The 19,776-nt window shown below is 44.7% G+C and overlaps 1 protein-coding gene across 1 annotated transcript in view; it reads left to right on the forward strand.

Moving 5' to 3' along the window:
• The window catches only part of LOC144493110 (uncharacterized), a 191,614-nt gene that overhangs the window by 15,992 nt on the left and 155,846 nt on the right, over positions 1 to 19,776 (forward strand). The window contains exon 4 of the mRNA XM_078212012.1: positions 610 to 783. Within this exon, the coding sequence (XP_078068138.1) occupies positions 610 to 783 (174 nt within the window). The remainder of the gene's footprint in view (positions 1 to 609; positions 784 to 19,776) is intronic.

The following is a 19,776-nucleotide window of genomic DNA, read 5'->3' on the forward strand; positions in this document are numbered from 1 at the left end:
ATTGTTTCTTGCGCACTATACAGACAAAGCATACCGTTCATAGAGAAGGAAACAAGAGAATGCAGAATGTAGTGTTAGTCATTGCTAGGTTGTAGAGAAAGATCAACTTAATACGAGGTAAGTCCATTCAAAGGTCTGACAGCAGCAGGGAAGAAGCTGTTCTTGAGTCGGTTGGGAGGTGACCTCAGACTTTTGTATCTTTTCTCCGACAAAAGGGGGTGGAACAGAGAATGTCCGGGGTGCGTGGGGTCCTTAATTATGCTGGCTGCTTTGCCAAGGCAGCGGGAAGTGTAGACCGAGTCAGTGGATGGGAGGCTGGTTTACGTGATGGATTGGGCTACATTCATAACCTTTTGTAGTTCCTTGCAGTCTTGAGCAGAGCAGGAGCCATACCAAGCTGTGATACAACCAGAAAGAATGCTTTCTATGGTGCATCTGTGAAGGTTGGTGAGAGTCGTAGCTGGCATGCCGAATTTCCTTAGTCTTCTGAGAAAGTAGAGGCGTTGGTGGGCTTTCTTAACGATAGTGTCAGCATGGGGGGGACCAGTACAGGTTGTTGGTGATCTGGACACCAGTATGTACTTTGTTAATTGTATATTCTTCCTCCAGGGAAGAAAATGAAAATGAGGAACAGCTGAAGACAGGATTGAAACACTTCTTGAGCAGTGTGCAGAAGCGTCGTCAACAGAGAAAAGGTGGACAGGAAAATAATGACCTTCCTTATGCAGCAATAGGAATAGAGGCCAGGATTGTTGCTGCCCTAAGTTATGTTCGTTCTATCACGTGAGTATGGCATGAACAAGGGATTCAAATATTGTGTATGCATTTCATTATAGTCTGGACAACCACTGAAGAATTGAAGTTCAAAGAAACCAAGTTTAAAATCTATATAGTTCCAAGGACACAGCAATTTATGAAAAGTTACATAACTCCATAGTCTAACAATCTTTTTCCTTTATAAATATGGCTGTAAAATGATGTCCATTTTGAACACGAATCATGACAGTATAATTATATCACTATATATGAATCATCTCTTTGAATAGAATTTCTGGATAGTGATAGGTGTAATTATTTATATTTGTAGAGCAATTCAGTTTCGGCCATCTGATGCATCTATCAGTTAAGGCAAGAAGCAGAATGGAACATGGCCATGTGTGCAAGATGATTTCAGAAACTTTATAAGAAGCATGCATCAGATTGGATTGGCAAATTCTAGTTAATTCTATTAGCTGAATATGAGGTGTAACAGAAGACCCTTTGGTGGTGATGATGATAGACCCAGGAGAAGGAAGAGATGGATATAAATCTTTTAATCTAAAAATGCTGCGTAGTTTGGTAATTATCGACCACCATATGGTAAATGTTTTATGATTCCACTGCAAAGAGAAAAGATCAATCCAAAAATTAGAAAATCTGATTGGATTAGGGCAGATTTAAGAAAGATGAGGAGCGAGCTAGCTGGAGTGCCATGGGAGGAAATATATTGGCACAAAGGACTGTAGATTAACAGTGAGATGTTTTTAAAATCAAATGTCGTATTTAAAAGTTCAATATGTCCTTTTGTAATTCAGTATTTTCTCCATCATTGTGACAAGTGTCAGGAGGCGAGTTAACGCAGATTTCCCAGGCTGTTATCTGCTGCTGTCGCCACAGTACTTGTATGGCTAGTCCATTTAAGTCTCTGGTCAATGGTAGCCCTTCAGGAAGTTGATAGTGAGGGATTCGGCAATGGCAATGCTGTTTGAATATTATCGAGAGATGGATAGAGGCTCTCGTTGGAGATGGTTATTGCCTGGCATGTGTGTGGCAGAAATATTACTTGTCATTTTTTGGCTCAAGCCTGAACGTTGTCCTGTCTTGCTGAATATGGACAGACTGCTTCATAATTTGGGGAGTTATTAATGGTATTAAGCACTATGCAGTCATTCGTGAATGTCCCACTTCTGATCTTTTGATGAAGGGAAAGTATTTGATGAAGTAGCTGAAGGTAATTGGGCCTAGGCTGCTAAACTGAGGAACTCCAACAGCGACGTTCTAGGACTGAGACGATTGGTCTCCAACAACTACAACTATTTTATTTGCACTGGTATGGCATATTGAGGACGGGTGAGGGTCGGGGGGGAGAAAATAGTGAGTGGGTTTAAGGGAAGAAGTGGATAGGAAGAAAGGGGTTTGACCTTTGGGGGGGGCACCCTGCATTTGGCAGTGCCCCAGGAATGACTGCCCCCTCCTCTCCTTGCCCTTTAAACCTGTTGGTGAAAAGATCGAGCTGACCACTCACACCCACTTGTGCACGTCAAATGTTTTATGACCTTGGCAATGTATTTTTCTGATCAATTAGCTTCATAAAAGTCCTCATTAACCCTTGATTATTCATTTTATACATGGGTAAACTGTTGATTTTGGCACCCACTGTATTATAGGGATGAGAGCTCAGGGGTGGACAGGAAGGCTGTGGAGTGGGCACCCACTATCCTATTCCCCATAGGAACCACATCTGCCAACAGCACGTAAATTTCAGCCCACTGAAATTGTTGGAGCGATCAGCAACAGCACCAATTATCTGTGCAGAAATTGTGTTAAACAGAAGTGGAAGATAAAACATGAACTGAAAGGCAGGAATTTGAATCATCAATCTTGCAAAGCATGATCTATCCCACCAACCTGTCCACACTTCTAAAGAACGGCTCTGGGGGTTTTCTCTACTTTCATTCAACTTAATATTCAACATTATAATACAGTTATGATATTTCTTGCACTTCTTCATTTTGTAATTTTCAAAATGCTCCATTTCATTCTGTTAATTTAAAAAAAAATTCTTCCCTTTGGACACGTTTAGTGTTTTCCTTGACTGAGCTGGTGGCAAAGCAGCATGGCTCTGTTTGCTAATGCTATTCTTGAGACAACTGTTAACAGCGCAGAGTAATCTGAGGATTAGTACAATGAAATTAGGGGCTTTGAATTTTTATGTTTGAATTTTAGAATGTCAAATAGGATTCCTTTATTCACTGTTTTAAAAAATGCTAACTGAATATAAAGAGATTTACAGCTGCATTAAAATTGTGTGAAGAACTTTTATGCAAATGTGGTAAGTGTTTATATACTATTATGTATATGCTGAAAAATAATATTTTATCTCCTGAGAAAGTGATCTGCCAGTTTTAGAACAGAGGAAACAACACAAAATAATGGTTATTGCTTGTGTTAAATTATTTAATTTTTATGCTTTTGTTTCCCATCTTTCCCCTTCATACTGCATTGACTCCTTACTGGGTTATCATTCCACAAGCATTGGCTTTGCTAGAGTACAGTCTTCGTATAATGGGCTTTAGGCAGTGAACTTGACTGGTTATTTGACTGTGTAAGGTATAATTTCTATGCACAATCATGTCCTTGCCTGCAAGTACAGCTTTTCCAATAGGGGTTACTAGATAAAGGTAAGGAGAATGAACTCTGACTTATCTCTTTTTCTCCTCCAGCTGAACCAAAGGCTATTTGTAACCAGTCATAGGTTTCCTTCCACTGCTGAGCCAAGGGCTATTTGTAACCACAGTAAGAAGTTTAACAACACCAGGTTAAAGTCCAACAGGTTTATTTGGTAGCAAAAGCCACACAAGCTTTCGAGGCTCTGAGCCCCTTCTTCAGGTGAGTGGGAATTCTGTTCACAAACAGAACTTATAAAGACACAGACTCAATTTACATGAATAATGGTTGGAATGCGAATACTTACAACTAATCCAGTCTTTAAGAAACAAAACAATGGGAGTGGAGAGAGCATCAAGACAGGCTAAAAAGATGTGTATTGTCTCCAGACAAGACAGCCAGTGAAACTCTGCAGGTCCGCGCAACTGTGGGAGTTACAAATAGTGTGACATGAACCCAATATCCCGGTTGAGGCCGTCCTTGTGTGTGCGGAACTTGGCTATCAGTTTCTGCTCAGCGACTCTGCGCTGTCGTGTGTTGCGAAGGCCGCCTTGGAGAACGCTTACCCGAATATCAGAGGCCGAATGCCCGTGACCGCTGAAGTGCTCCCCAACAGGAAGAGAACAGTCTTGCCTGGTGATTGTCGAGCGGTGTTCATTCATCCGTTGTCGCAGCGTCTGCATAGTTTCCCCAATGTACCATGCCTCGGGACATCCTTTCTTGCAGCGTATCAGGTAGACAACGTTGGCCGAGTTGCAAGAGTATGTACCGTGTACCTGGTGGATGGTGTTCTCACGTGAGATGATGGCATCTGTGTCGATGATCCGGCACGTCTTGCTGTGGCAGGGTTGTGTGGTGTCTTGGTCACTGTTCTCCTGAAGGCTGGGTAGTTTGCTGCGGACAATGGTCTGTTTGAGGTTGTGCGGTTGTTTGAAGGCAAGAAGTGGGGGTGTGGGGATGGCCTTGGCGAGATGTTCGTCTTCATCAATGACATGTTGAAGGCTCTGGAGGAGATGCCGTAGCTTCTCCGCTCCGGGGAAGTACTGGACAACGAAGGGTACTCTGTCCACTGTGTCCCGTGTTTGTCTTCTGAGGAGGTCGGTGCGGTTTTTCGCTGTGGCGCGTTGGAACTGTTGATCAATGAGTCTAGCGCCATATCCTGTTCTTATGAGGGCATCTTTCAGCGTCTGGAGGTGTCTGTTGCGATCCTCCTCATCCGAGCAGATCCTGTGTATACGGAGGGCTTGTCCGTAGGGGATGGCTTCTTTAACGTGTTTAGGGTGGAAGCTGGAGAAGTGGAGCATCGTGAGGTTATCCGTGGGCTTGCGGTACAGTGAGGTGCTGAGGTGACCGTCCTTAATGGAGATGCGCGTGTCCAAGAATGCAACCGATTCCGGAGAGTAGTCTATGGTGAGCCTGATGGTGGGATGGAACTTGTTGATGTCATCATAGAGTTGTTTCAGTGACTGTTCACCATGAGTCCAAAGGAAGAAAATGTCATCGATGTATCTAGTGTATAGCATCGGTTGAAGCTTTTGGTTGTAACCAGCCATAGCACTGTGTGCTACTTCCAGCTAAGATTAACTAATGGCACAGATTATGGATCCGACATGGAACCTTCTGATCATTATAGCTTGGCTGCACGCCATGTGATTCATGTACCCACTAAGCAATATGGAAATGGAAACTAATTTATTTTAATTTCTTTTAATTTCTTTGGGGAGTTGATGGCATAGTGGTATTGTCATTGGACCGGTGATCCAGAGAACCAGGCTAATTGGTAATGCTCTGGAGACCCGAGTTCAAATCCCACTGTGGCAGATGATGAAATCTGAACTCAATAAAAATATGGAGTTGAAAGTCTAATAATGACCATGAAATCATTGTTCATTGTTGTAAAAACGCATCTGGTTCACTAGTGTCTTGTAGGGAAAAAAGTCTGCTGTCCTCACCTGGTTTGGCCTAAATGTGACTCCAGACCTACCGAGATGTGGTTGACTTTTAAATACCCTCTGAAATGGCCTAGCAAGCCACTCAGTTCAAGAGTAATTAGGAATAGGCAATAAATTCTGGCCCAGCCAGCGACGCCCATGTCCCATGAATGAATAAAGCAAAACACTCCTTAGAATGCTTGAGATGGGGCCTGTGCCCATGATAGATTCCTCTGGTTGACCTGATTTTTAAAATTTTCCCTGGAGGATGCATTTAAGAGCCTCATGTCACTGTTCTTACATAGTGTGCCGAGATAAGGGTATCACTGTCAAAAACTGAAGGTACATAGTGAACATAACTGATACACATTTGTCTTGTTCCTTCTGTTTCCAGCACATCTTTCAGCCCCATCTTTATGTTTATGTTGTCCCTTGCTTATCTCTTTCCAATAGTTGGTTTCATATTGCAAGAAAGCTGGTCTGTCCTACTTCTGTATGAGTAAATCGGAGCAATCTGGAAGCTAAGCAGCCAAAACACTTGTTGGCAAATCCTTGTTTCAGCTGATAGTTTGTGTTCATATTCCAATTTAAGTAATTTGTGCGCTATCGCCCATCCTGCTGACTAAAACAACTTTGGCTGTTCAACCAAAAGTGATTTAATTAGAATGATACAAGGGGATCAGGAAATAGACCAGTAGAGTGAAACTTCATGAAGTTACAAAACAGAGAATGACACAACGATTGGTGCAGTGGTTTTTCTGTAAATTTTCTAAATTTTAACTTTTTGGACATTTTACCTTGGTGAATTTAGATGTATATGAGGCCATGGTGATAAATGCTTTTCGGTGTGGACAGAGTGCAGCAGATGAAAGAAACAAAGGGGTTCTAGTTACTCGGTCCAGCAGAGCACATTCTAGATTTTAAGCAGATCATCATATTTTGCTTTTAGTTAGCAGTCAAAAAGCTGAGGATTGATTTTTATCTTTTTTATAAAAATTGGATGAGTTTCTTTTTAATTTTCATTCCCAAATGCACCTATAAATTCCATCCTGTGTTGGAGTGACCATGCATTGTATTTTCTACCTCATTTTCTTCTTTCTCTGCTAAAGTGTACAGCTTATTACCTCCCATGACCCCATCCGCTTGAAATTTTGAGGCTTTTAACACCACTGATTGTTGCAACCAAACCACTAATTTTTTGCTTTACCTTCTTCCCTATTTCTGCTTATAGACTAGTATTCTCAAATTACATTTTTTTAAACTGTTAAATACTTGAAGGTCAATCTGTTGAGGCATGAAAGTGGTCTTTGCCATTAGACATCAGTGGATAAAATAAATTCAGGCTCGGTGTAAAACGGGCAGCTGATTTGCTATTTGCTAGAGACCTGCTTCACACTGCTGCATAGATCAGTTTTAGACCCTTGGTTTCTTAGCATTGTCTTACTCACGCAGTAGGTTGCATTCAGGGTATGTTTACAACTGCAGTTAAACCTTTTAAGTCCATATATTGACTTGTCCTAGTGCTTTGAATCTTAACCATTTTTAAAATATGAAACATTGCTACCCACATCTCTGGCAAGGAGATTGAGATATTAACCATAAGTATAACCTGAGCAATCCCTACTATAGTTAAACATCAGCTAAGTTCATTCTTTTAACAAAAAAATTACAGTAATTATTGATCTCTTTAATCTACATAAGTATGTTTGGTAAGGGTGTTTTCAAAGGCATGTTCCAGATTTGGCTCCACAATTATTGGAGACAAACATCTTCAGCAGACACACTAATTCAACTCAGGCAAAGTTTGCCTGCTGTGTTGTTTGATCTGTTTTCAGGCTTAAATATAAAATATGGAAGAATTTCCCAGACACACGCCCACACAATAATATTCAGCTAGAAGGAAGAGACGAAAGCAAGGCCATTAGGAGAGTGTTTAATTGTGCTTCTCCAGATCGATCTTGTTTGAAAACTACAAGAGGGAATTAGTGCAGGCTGAGTCACAGGTGTTGGGGGTGGGGGAGGGAGTGAGGAACGGGCAGAAGAGAGATTTAACAGCAGTGGGCAAAAGCACAGCCGGGGGGTGGTGTTGGCGAGAGGTGCGGGTTTTTAGCAGCAGCATCAAGACAGTGGGTATGAACAACTGAGGATTGGTAAGGGCGAGCAGAAGCAGGCAAGAGGGGTGAAAGGGTGCCACAGTGGGCAGAAGAAGGGCTGAACAGTTGCCAGCGGAAAGGTCAGGGAAGTAGGGGTGGAGAAAGATGGGTGGGTTAATCTGCAGTGGACCGGAAGGGAGGCTAAGCAACAGCAGGCAGAATGGAGTCGGGAATGAGATCAATGAGCAGGAGTGGAGGACTGAGCAGCAGTAGGCAGGAAGTGGGTGCTGAGCACGTGATGACATTGAGTAACAAGAGGAGGGAGGGATGGATCAAAGAGAGGAGATGGTGCTGAGCAACCTCTGGAAGGAAGGAGAAAGCTAAGTAACAGCAACAGGATAGTGGGGACTGAAGAGAGATGGCAGGATAGTGGAGATGATGGAGGAATGAGCAGTATTCAATTTCCTTTGTTATGCCACTGATGGTAAATTGTCTCTAAGCTGCTATTAAACATGTCCTAATGCTGATCTCAGTGTGGTATTGACAAAAACATGGAATCAAAGCAGCTGCATCACCTTTGTTAGGGTACCGGTTCAGAAACCCACAGTATATTATGAAACCAGACTAGACCCCCAAAATTTCCTGTTTTGGCATTAATGTGAGGAAAGAATGATTTCACCGACAAATTAGGAATCTTTTTAACAAAATAAGCTTTATTTATAACATAGTTTAAATATACCTCCAACAAACTGAAACAGTAACTCTTAACCATTGAACATGAAAAGAAACAAACTTTTAACTTCCAACTTATTATTATTCAGTTTCAATTAGGCAATGTTTCTCTTATAGACTTAAACCCCTTTTTAAAAATAGCAAATTCAGACATGCTTGCTTTGACTTGAGTTAACAACTTTGGGGCTCCCAGAGAGGTTTTGTAGAGAGATAGGGAGTTGCTTGTAGGCTTCTATCATTAAACAGTACTCTCCAGCAAATTAACACACTCAAAATTAAAATGAAACTTTTTTCCCCGACAAGTCTAGCTCCTCCCATTAACCTAATATCACATGACTCTGTCAACCTCGTCTGAAATCCAAGGAGAACTTAAGTAAAGAAAAATGCATTAAGCCTTCTGCAAAGTAACATATTCCTAGCTAAAATTAGTTATCCTGCTTTCTCAGCATCTGCTGCCTTCCCTCCAGACAAATCGATTCCCTTGGAGAAAAATACTCAATTTTAAAGTAGTCTCCCTTAAACATTAATATATATTAATATTGTTACAACTTGCTTAATCCCAGAGTTGTTGGTTGCTGGGAGAGAAAGGAAACCTAAGGTGGAATTTTACCATCGTGTTGTGCTCATTTTTGGGCGCAAAGAAGTGGTAAAGCCAGGCATGAGGCGATTAGCACAATCTGCGCCCGTTTTCACGCCAGTTCCCACTTTACCGATGGGGAAATCGGGAGCCTGCTCAAAACGGGCGTGACGTCAATTTACATATTTTTGCATTCATCGTCATGCAATTAGCGAGCTGCATGCCCCAATTTACCAGCATGCCTGCCTTTACTACCTCATTCGCCCAATCCGGATCAGTCTGGAAAACACCTCTTTAAAAGTCGGCTTCTGGCGCTCCATCAGTGAGGGTTAGTGAGGAGGTAAGTGCCTACCAACGGCCGGCTCCATGCTGCTCAGAGGGGGTCGTTTGGTGGCGGCCATGTTGAGTTTCAGGTCGGGAGGGGTCTGCAAGTGTGTGGAGGGGTGGGGGACCGTTGCTGGGGGGAAATGGGGGGGTAATGGGAGGGCTGTGTTGGGGGTGCCTGTGGGGGGGATGGGAGCTGTGGGGGGTATGGGAAGCTGTGTTGCTGGGGGTGTATGACGGGTGTATGGGAGGCTGTGTTCCTGGGGGTGTGTGAGGGGTGTATAGGGGGCTGTGTTTTTGGGGGCCTGTGGGGGGATTATGGAGGGGCTGTGTTGCTGGGGGGCCTGTGGGGGAGATGGGGGGGTCTCTATTGCTGGGGGGCAGTGGGGGGGTGGACAGTATGGGCAGTGTTGCTGGGCTAGAGGCGTGTGTCGCCAATGGCTCTGACTCCAAAAGGTGACAGTGCAACACCTGTGCCATTTGTTGCAGGACCTGGCACGTCGAGGCAGCGGGGGACATCCATTTTTGGTGGCTGTGAAATTGGTGGCCGCTTTAAACTTTTATGCCACCGGGTCCTTCCAGACCCCTAGTGGAGATGTATGTGGCATTTCGCAGTCAGCCATCCACTGTGTGACGGAGCCCATGGATGGCCCTGTATGTCCGGGCTCGCCAGTATCTTAAATTTGACCTGGACCAGGCCCAGCAGGAAGCCTGGGCTGCAGTATTTGCGGACATTGCAGGGATGCCAAATATCCAGGGGACTATAGACTGTACTCACATCGCCCTCAAGGCCCCCCTCAGAATCCAAGATGACTCATGAATAGAAAGGACTTCCGTTCCCTAAATGTGCAATTGGTGTGTGACCATAAGATGCATATCATGCACGTCTGCGCCAGATACCCCAACAGCTTCATATTGAGGAGCTCACATATCCCAAAGGTCTTTGAGGAGGAGCCCAGGGTGCAGGGATGACTCGTGGGGTACCCGCTTCGGACTTGGCTGACGCCTGTGCAGAGGCCTGAAACTGATGTGGAGATCCGGTATAATGAATTGCCACCTGCTCAATAGTGGAGAGGTACATAGGGCTTCTCAAAATGCGGTTCAAGTGCCTGGACACTCTGGTGGGGCCCTATATATAGCTCTTTGATTTCTTCCCGCATTGTGGTGGTGTGCTGTGCCCTTCACAACCTGGCGCAGCAGCGAGGAGACCGTTTGGAGGAGGAGGACATGGAGGCTGACCAGCTGGCATCGCTGGAAAGAGGCAACCCAGCAGGAGGAAAATGCCGAACACCATCATCCAGGCACTGGAGGGCTGGCAGCAAGGATCAGGCGGCGAGGGAGGCCTGATCACCAGGTGCTTTGCTCACTAGGGGCCTGTATTAATCTCTCGTGGGTTCTGGGGAACCAATGCCTTCATTTTCTCAGTGACAGCGTTGATGGGCCTCCCCCACTGACAAAAATATGAAGGACCCCCCTGGCGACCATCACGGTAAGAGGATTCCTGTGAGAGGCAAATTTGAGACAAATTAGTCTCAGGTGGGTGGTGAAAAAACAGTTGCTGGCAAATGTGTCTGAATGATAAGTGTTAACATAAAAACATGTGAACAGGAAAAGTTAAAGTGCTTAAATATCTATCCAACTAGTGTTGCCCTTCACACGTGCCATCTTAGTGCAACTACAACGTCTTAACCTTACGTGGCATACCATTACGCCTGGTGTCTCCCCAGAATGTACATCGGAGGTGGAGGGGGCCTGCTACCTACCTCGCCCCGTGGCCTGTGATGCCCTTGGTGGACGTCCTCTGGAGGGCCTGGACCTTGAGGACCCTGGCCGGCTTCCAGGTGTCTGGAACATATCCATAACATTCTCTTCATCCCGCTGCCCCACAGATGCCCCAGTGTCAGGAAGGGGGAGGAGTCAGATGGTGTAGCCACAGTCTCCCGGCATGGCTTGTGCTGTTCCTCCTCCCTCAGGGTTCCTGTGTGCCCCTGGGTCACTACATGGGATGGCGGTACTTCTGCAGTGAGCTCCAGAAGCTCGGGTGTCACCTGGCCCTGCAGCCCTGGAGGACCATCTGCATTCTACCCATGCTGGTCGAGCCCTCTGCGATGGCCACCTGAGTCAGGGGCCACCTGTCAATGGCAGCAGCAAGTGCCCTCTGAGACTGGGCCACATTCTGCAGCCCTTCAGCCATGACCCTCTGTGACTGGGCCTTGTTCTCAAAGGCTACTGCTGCAGCCAGCTGTGTCTCAGCATTGTCCCACTGGCTCTTGTGCAAGTTCTTGAGCCTCTCAGCCATGGGCTGCAGAATCTTGAGAAGCCTGTTGAGTCCCTCAGCTGTGGCCTGCTGTGACTCAGCCGCAGCTCGCTGTGACTCCGCTTGGCCTGCTATGACTCGGCCATCGCTTGGAGCCTGTCACTCATGATGAGGATTCCCTGCCCCAGGCTTTCCACCACGGATGCCATCCTTGCATTGTTGGCCTAGGAATCACGCAAGACAGGCAATAGCTGATCCACCTGAAAACTTTGGGACTTCTCCCACAGCCTCACAGTCGGTCCAGTGTTGCTGTCAGCCCCTCCTGCATTCGCTGAATCTATTGCTGCATCTCCAGCAGCTGAGGGAGAAGTGATCTCAAAGGCTCGCATGTAGCCTGGGGCCAGCTGAGTCCTTGCCTCTGGCAGGCCTCCACGTGCCAGAGGCCTCAGACGTTCCCTCCATCACCCAATGTACATCATCCGATGTGTCGTGCTCACCAGAGAGTGATCCAGACGCCTCACCACTAACTGGACCCACCGATGTGAGAGTATCTGGGATAGTGAGTTGTGAGGTGGAAGCTGATGCCAAAAAGGTGCCACCCTCAGAGGTCCCTTCATCCACTTCCTCCAAGGAGTAGTCAGAGGTGTCGGGCAGGATGGGCAGGAGCAGCAGTGGGAGCCGCGATGCCAGATGGCCCCGGGGCATCTGGTCTGTTCCTACAACACAGGACACAAGGTTAAGTGCAGGGAGGGAGAGGAATCTGGGAAGCAAGAAATTTGCTTGACATTTCTCCTTTGAACATTAGAGTCATAGAGGTTTACAGCATGGAAACAGGCCCTTCGGCCCAACTTGACCACGCCGCCCTTTTTTTTTAAACCCCTAAGCTCATCCCAATTGCCTGCATTTGGCCCATATCCCTCTATACCCATCGTACCCATGTAACTGTCTAAATGCTTTTTAAAAGACAAAATTGTACCCGCCCCTACTACTATGTCTGGCAGCTTGTTCCAGACACTCATCACCCTCTGTGTGAAAAAATTTCCCCTCTGGACACTTTTGTATCTCTCCCCTCTCGCCTTAAACCTATGTCCTCTAGTTTTAGACTCTCCTACCTTTGGGAAAAGATATTGACTATCTAGCTGATCTGTGCCCCTCATTATTTTATAGACCTCTATAAGATCACCCCTCAGCCTTCTACGCAGAGAAAAAAGTCCCAGTCTATCCAGCCTTTCCTTATAACTCAAATCATCAAGTCCTGGTAGCATCCTAGTAAATCTTTTCTGCACTCTTTCTAGTTTAATAATATCCTTTTTATAATAGGGTGACCAGAACTGTACACAGTAAAATAACTTCAGCCAGTACAGGAATTGAACCTGCGCTGTTGGAATCACTCTGTGTCATTAACCAGCTGCCAGCCAACTGAGCTAAATCTATTGACAACACCACTATGCTGTCACCTTCCAAGAACATTGAACAAAGAACAAAAAAAATTACATTACAGGAACAGGACCTTTGCCCTCCAAGCCTGCACCAACCATGCTGCCCATCTGAATTAAAACCACTCACCCTTCCAGGGAACATATCCCTCTATTCCATCCCATTCATATATTTGTCAAGGCACCTCTTAAAAGTCATTATCGTGTCTGCTTCCACTGCCCCCCCCGGCGGCGAGTTCCAGACACCCACCAGCCTCTGTGTAAAACAAAAACTTGCCTCGTACATCTCCTTCAAACTTTGCCCTCACGCCTTAAACCTGTGGCCCCTTGTAATTGACTCAAATTGAGTGGAGGATTGACAGGTGCTGACTTCTTGACTTCAGCCTGACCATGCTGTCACTGATGGCTCGGATGTTCTTCTGTCCTGTCAGCTCCAGCACCCGCTCCTCAAAGGGTGTGAGAACTCGGAGGTCAGGCTCACCCCCTGTCTTTTTGCCCTCTCCCGACATTCTTCTCCTGTGGGGACAGAAGGAGCCATGAAAGAAATGATGGCGTGACTCTTGCAGAGTATCAGAGGGTGGCCCTCAAGAGGGCAAGTGCTGTGATACTCTTGAGGGTGCGGAGAAGGAGGTGCTTGGGGGTCAGGGGCTGGAAGCATGCAGGGTGTTGGGGGTGGGGGAATGTGGGGGTGATTAGGGGGCAGATGCTAGATGAGTTTAAACACTCACCCTTGCTACCCAAATGAGGTAATTGACCGTTTTCCAGTGAGGCGGAGATTGGTCTGGGTGGCGGGAGTGGTGGGGTAAGGGGTCAGTAATGTTGGGTGGGGGGAGGGTCCAATTTCTGTGGGGGCAGATGGAGACATTACCCTGCATGGGAGGGATCTGGCAGGGGAGCTCCTTTATTTTGCTTTTTTGCTGCGCATGCGCAGTTGGAGGCTCCGATCGAAGCTGCAGGCTTTCGGGCACATTAAGCCCCGGCCACAGGCTTCTGCTGGCGGGGGGGGGGTGGGGGGGGGGGGGGGGTTTAAAACAACGGATCTGAAACTCTCCCAGTTACAAGTCCACCTGGCACTTAGACAAAAAATGGTAAAATACTGCCCATAGTGCAAAAGACTATGTTCCAAGCTCCACTGACTTGTGCTGGTTCCAGAACTGCTGACCAAGAGACCCATACAACCTGTGAAATATACCATTGCCACAGTCAGCTTCTGAGCACCACCTTGAACATGTAGGAATCTGCAAACCTTGCATTTCCCCAGGCTGCCAGTTCATCATCTGCCATATCCCTTTTCGAGAATCACTTAGTGTGGAATTATGCCAACATTACTTCTTAGGGAATTCCTGTTTTTAAAAACATTTGTCTGCACATCTTACATTACCTCCTGTGTTTTCTATCCTTGTAATCTACCTCTCATTGATGAGCAAGGTTTCCACTGATTTTGTCAGAAGGTTTTCATACATTTTTGCAGGATGTTGTGCCTGCCATGATAATCCTTGAGGGAATGGAACACTTTTTACTCCAGGTGCCAAAAGTTAAGACTTTCAAATACAAGGAAACACGAGTTAATGCAGTGTAAACTCCTCTTGTTATGAGGCTTCAGTTTTGAGCTCAGACAACAGAAGAAAACAGATGTTCTTCAATTCTGACAACTTCCTTGCCAATGCTGTGAATTCATTGTCAAATACATAGTAGATCTGAGTGGTGGACTCACTGCTTTGGGGTTGTACCCAATCTCCACACTTTAAAGGAACTTTGCTACACATTTATAATCATGCTGAGCCGACCATTGTTCTCAAACTGGAACTGTAGTGACAGAGCCATCTGCAGAATCGATGAAGATGCGGATAGAAGCAAAGGCTTTTTCTATCGGATTGGTGGTGTCTATGAATAGCTATATCTTTAAAGGAAGTGCAAGTGTTTTAGCTGGTTTTACAAATTCAGTTTTAAAATGAGATTTGATTATATGACTATAATCTAAAATAGAAGAAGGCAAGACTTATGCAGACCAAATTGAATAAATCATTAAAATGCTGATTTGTTTAATAATTGAATAGATTGCTGAGTGAACTTGATAAATAATTAAAATACCAAATGATTTATTAAATAATGTGCTGATTGAATGCATTGAGTTTTACAAATCAATAACCATTTTCTACAATTCTCAAATATTCACATTAAGGGCTGAGATTTTCTAATGAAGTTTTACTATGTAAATTTACAAATCTGGATTATTTTCCACCATATTCTTGGCAAATCAGTTTTAGTCATTCAATATTTCACTTTGATTCTGGGCTGTTCTTTTGCCTATTTCAATCTACCAATGTTCTCCTATATGATTTGTATTCTGCCTTCCCTCCTGGCAGGCTTCTCACCTGGTCCTGCACCACCATTTTCTTAATGTTGTCAATCTCCTAGCCTCATTTTTGTCACCGGCTGCACCTTATTTTCTCCTTAAACACCACAGTACTTGGACTCCATTTTTGTGCCTCTGAACTGTCCTTACTTGTTCTTTCTGAACACTCCTTTTTGCAAAGCCATTCTGCTGCCTGTACAGAAGTTTCAGTGACTGGGAGCAGGGGCATGCTGTCTCTTTGATAAGAGTGGTATAAACTTAAGCGTGGGATAGAGTTCTATCATAATAAAAAAAAAAGATTGCTTCAAAGCACCTGCCCTTGGGTTATTTATACTTCCCAAATAATCTCTCCTTGATTCATTGAATATGTGGGCATTTTCATTAGCCCATCAGACATAATTACACACAATTCCTGCCTGTGTTTGTTTTTCAATTTTCATCTTCCTTACGCGCTGTGTATTCATGCCTGTCTTCTTCAGAGTAAAATTTCAACTGCTATTTTCATTCCAGATTTACAAAACTTTATTTTCCAAGCTACTGCAACTATGACTAATATTTATATGCCACCTTTAACATAATAAAATGTCCCAAGGCATTTCACAAGAGTATTATAAAACAAAATATGACACTGAACCACAAAGTGATATTGGGTCAATGACCTAAAGTTTGGTTGAAGAGGTAGATTTTAAGAAGTGTCTGAAAGGAGGAAAGCAAGGTAAGTTACAGAGAGAGATTGAATAGGTTGGGACTTTATTCCCTGGAGTGTAGAAGATTGAGGGGAGATTTGATAGAGGTGTATAAGATTTTGATGGGTATAGATAGTGAATGCAAGCAGGCTTTTTCCGCTGAGGCTAGGGGAGAAAAAAACCAGAGGGCATGGGTTAAGGGTGAAAGGAGAAAAGTTTAAAGGGAATATTAGGGGGGGCTTCTTCACGCAGAGAGTGGTGGGAGTGTGGAATGAGCTGTCGGATAAAGTGGTAAATGCTTTTAACATTTAAGAAAAACTTGGACGGGTTCATGGATGAGAGGGGTGTGGAGGGATATGGTCCAAGTGCAGGTCAGTGGGACTAGGCAAAAAATGGTTCGGCACAGACAAGAAGGGCCAAAAGGCCTGTTTCTGAGCTGTAATTTTCTATGGTTCTATGGTAAGGAGACAAAGAGGGGATAGGGAAGAAATTCCAGAGGTCAGGGGCTAGTTGGAACTGAGGAGGAATTTCTTTTCTCAGAGGGTTGTAATCATTGGAATTTTCTACTCCAGAAAGGAGTCAAGGGTTATGGGGGGTGCAGACAGAAAAGTGGAGTTGAGGCCACAATCACATCATTCATGATCCTATTGACGGCAGGCAGGCTTGAGGAGTCAAATGGGATATTTCTACTCCTATTTCATATGACCTTGTGTTCAACTGAGTGCACAGCCACCAATGTTGGACCAATTAAAATCGGGGGTGCTCTAAAAACTAAAATTAGAGGACCATAGATATGTCAGAGGGCTGAAGGAGATTAGCGAGATAGCGAGGATGGAGGCCATGGAGGGATTGAAAACATGGATGAGAATTTTAAAATCAAGGCATTGCTTCACTGGTTGCCAGTGTAGGTCAGTGAACATTGGGGCGATAAGAGAAATGGGATTTGGTGTGATTTTTGGATGGCATCAAGAGAGGAGAATGGCGGGAGACTAGTCAAGAATGCGTTGAAATAGTCAAGTCTGGAGATGATAAATGCATGAATCAGGATTTTAACAGGAGATGAGCTGAGACGGGCAAAGCCATTCAATGTTACAGAAGTGGAAATAGGTGGTCTTGGCAATGGAGTGAATATATGGTTGGAAGTTGATCTCGATATCTAATAGGCTATCAAGGTTTAGTCTCATAACCGTTGCCAGGAAGAGGGCTGGAGATCTATATATCTATTACTCATAAAATTCTCAGCAAATTGTCTCTTGATAGCACCAAGCACTGCACCCTTCCTTTTGATTGGAGATGTGTATTAGATATTTGAACCATGTAGGTGGTCAGCTATCGATATTCAGGTTAGGTCATCCACTCTTTTACTTTGTCATTCTACTAACATGTCATCCTCTTAAATTTGATTCTGATATTCTCACATTAAAAGAGATTCAATTTTCTTATACTTCCTCCTTACATCCCACATCCCTTAGTCGTTTTTTTAAAAAACCATATTTCTGTTTTGTCCCCAATTGCTGTCTAATCTGCAGCTTAATTTAAATCTTCTGCCTCCCTTACAACTTTTCGCAACACCATTGTCTAAACTAGTATTCTGGGCACTGCCCTATTTAGCAACAGCTTTGGAGTTTTACATGCATAAAAATAACATTGGCACAATGCACATCATGAAACCACAAAATAAAAGTGGAGTGAGGCTGTGTGATTTGATATGGAACTACCAGGATATACTGCAAAATGGGAGCTGAACAGAATTTGCGTGATTTCTACAGGGCTGCTAGCTGCAGCTGGGATTCCCGATGGCCCATTGAATCAGATAAGAGGGCCAAATCAGAAATATTGCCGACGTCAAACCCATTGCGAGTCTCCTGGCCCTTTCACCTGCCCCTGATCAGGTTCTCGTCCAGAGCGGGCAGAGACCTGATCACGTTTAATTTAAATTCATTTAAATGTAAGTACCAGGTTTAACCAGATGCTCCAGCTTCCCAGTATACTCCCTCCCTCAAGCGGAAAGTCCAGTGGATGCCAATCTCTCCTGATCCTAACAAGCATGGCTCAGGTGCCATGGACTCCGAGGGGTGGCAAGGAGGTAAGTACTGTGCCCATGCGTCCCTCTGCTGCCAGGTGCAGAGGGAGTAAGGTCCTTCCAGGGACCTGAAGGGGTGGTGCTCCTTGGGCTAGAGAAATGTGGGAATTGCTCTTAGGATAGTGATTTCAGGCAACTTTCTGGTTACAGTCTTTATCGGTGTCTGTGTTCTGTAAAACCTTTGAAGTGGCACTTTTAAATCCATCCCCCATAACCCCTGGGAGCCTTCAAAATCACAAATGCACCCCATTCTACAGTAGCGACTGCCCTTGCTTGAGTTCTGAAACCCCAAGTGTTACCAGACCTCTTTAAAGTACTTTAAAAGATGCAGAAACCCCTTTCTATGCTGAATAAGCCGTGGGTGCTCAGAAAGAGCTTTGAAGTATCTTGGACAGGAGATATCAATTTTACTAGGAGGAAACCCCTTGCTTTCTTTCAGCTCCAGTTGGCCAGAAAGATCTTTGAAGCATTTTGATGGACAGGTGATGTTGGGAAAACCCCTATCTAATGTGAGTGAGCCGCAGGTACACCTGAGCTATTTGAACTGCTTTGATGGACTGCTTCACAGTAGATGGATGACTTCATTGTTGATACAATCATTTCATACATTCCATGCTCCTTTAAGCCTGAAATATGTCCTCTTTTGAACTACTGTGGTTCTAATCACAGTTTTTTTAACAGACTTTCTCTTTGATCTGAAGACCTTCTTAGAAAGGCCAGGGAACAATCTGACTGCTTTTTTTCATAGGGGTCTTTTTCAATCCGTTATGCTGGAATAGCATGCCTGCACTGGAGGTTGTTTTCAGCCATAGAAGAAGCTGGCACAACTCTTGAGATTATCCTCCAAGGGATCCTCAAAGATGGCCTTCTCGTGGCCACCCTTTATTCCTCTGGATAGACATTCTGACCACGCCAGGGGGCTCTGAGATCTTTGGAGCCCCTGGGTGATCAGGTACATGGCTGTAAGTGCCCGAGCTCTACCCCCTGCCAATGCCACCCTAACAGCACCCCAATCTCCGTGAAACTGGGCTTGCTAATGTGCTTACCTTTGGGGATTATTTTGCCACCAAAGAGTGGTTGAATCCTACCTGGTTAGTGCTGCCAGCAACAGCAGGAAATGCACTGGTTTTCCTACCGGCGGCAGCACTTTGATATTTTTTGGGAGAACCATGACCATTACTTAAATCTAAAGCAGATTACTTAAAACTGCTGTGGACCTCATCCAGGTACTTCACACATTCTCCCTTCGTTTTCCCTTCTCTTATCTGTTACAGCCTTTCAAAATATGACATTGGTGAAAAGTATGTTCTGAACTGAGGGCCACAAATTATTTCTTGATAAATCTGAGAGGTAGCAATGCCAAATTCTTGCACACTTGCAAAACTTTGCAGATTACCACTAATAAATGGGTATGATATCATTTACCAGGCCACAGGATGGGCATTTATTGCTCCACATTACATTAATCAATCCTTTTTTTACTCAACATTGAGTGTAAATTTGCCTATAACTGTACAGTCGAGGTAACTGAATCAACTTTTCCCAGAATGCTGCTCTCTTCCTTCTCTGCTGCATACTCTTCCTCTGTTTATCACTGGAGGAGTTCTTCCGCTACCCACTGTACAGTGGAGGTGACTGGGTCGACTTCTCCCAGAATGCTCCTCTGCCGCCTCTGCTGGTTGGAAGACTGGAGGTTCTCACCAACAGAGCTTTGGCATGGAGGAGAATGTAGAGCTGAATAAATTTTTCTTGTCTCAGCTTTTCAAGTTTCCAATTGCAGACACGTTATACTCAGATGAGGACCCTCCAGCTGCAGTTGTATAACCACACATGGAATTTCAGTTAAGACAGGAAGAAATTGAGTCAAGCAGCCCT

This window comes from Mustelus asterias, chromosome 4 (genome assembly GCF_964213995.1).
Source record: "Mustelus asterias chromosome 4, sMusAst1.hap1.1, whole genome shotgun sequence".
NCBI lineage: Eukaryota > Metazoa > Chordata > Chondrichthyes > Carcharhiniformes > Triakidae > Mustelus > Mustelus asterias.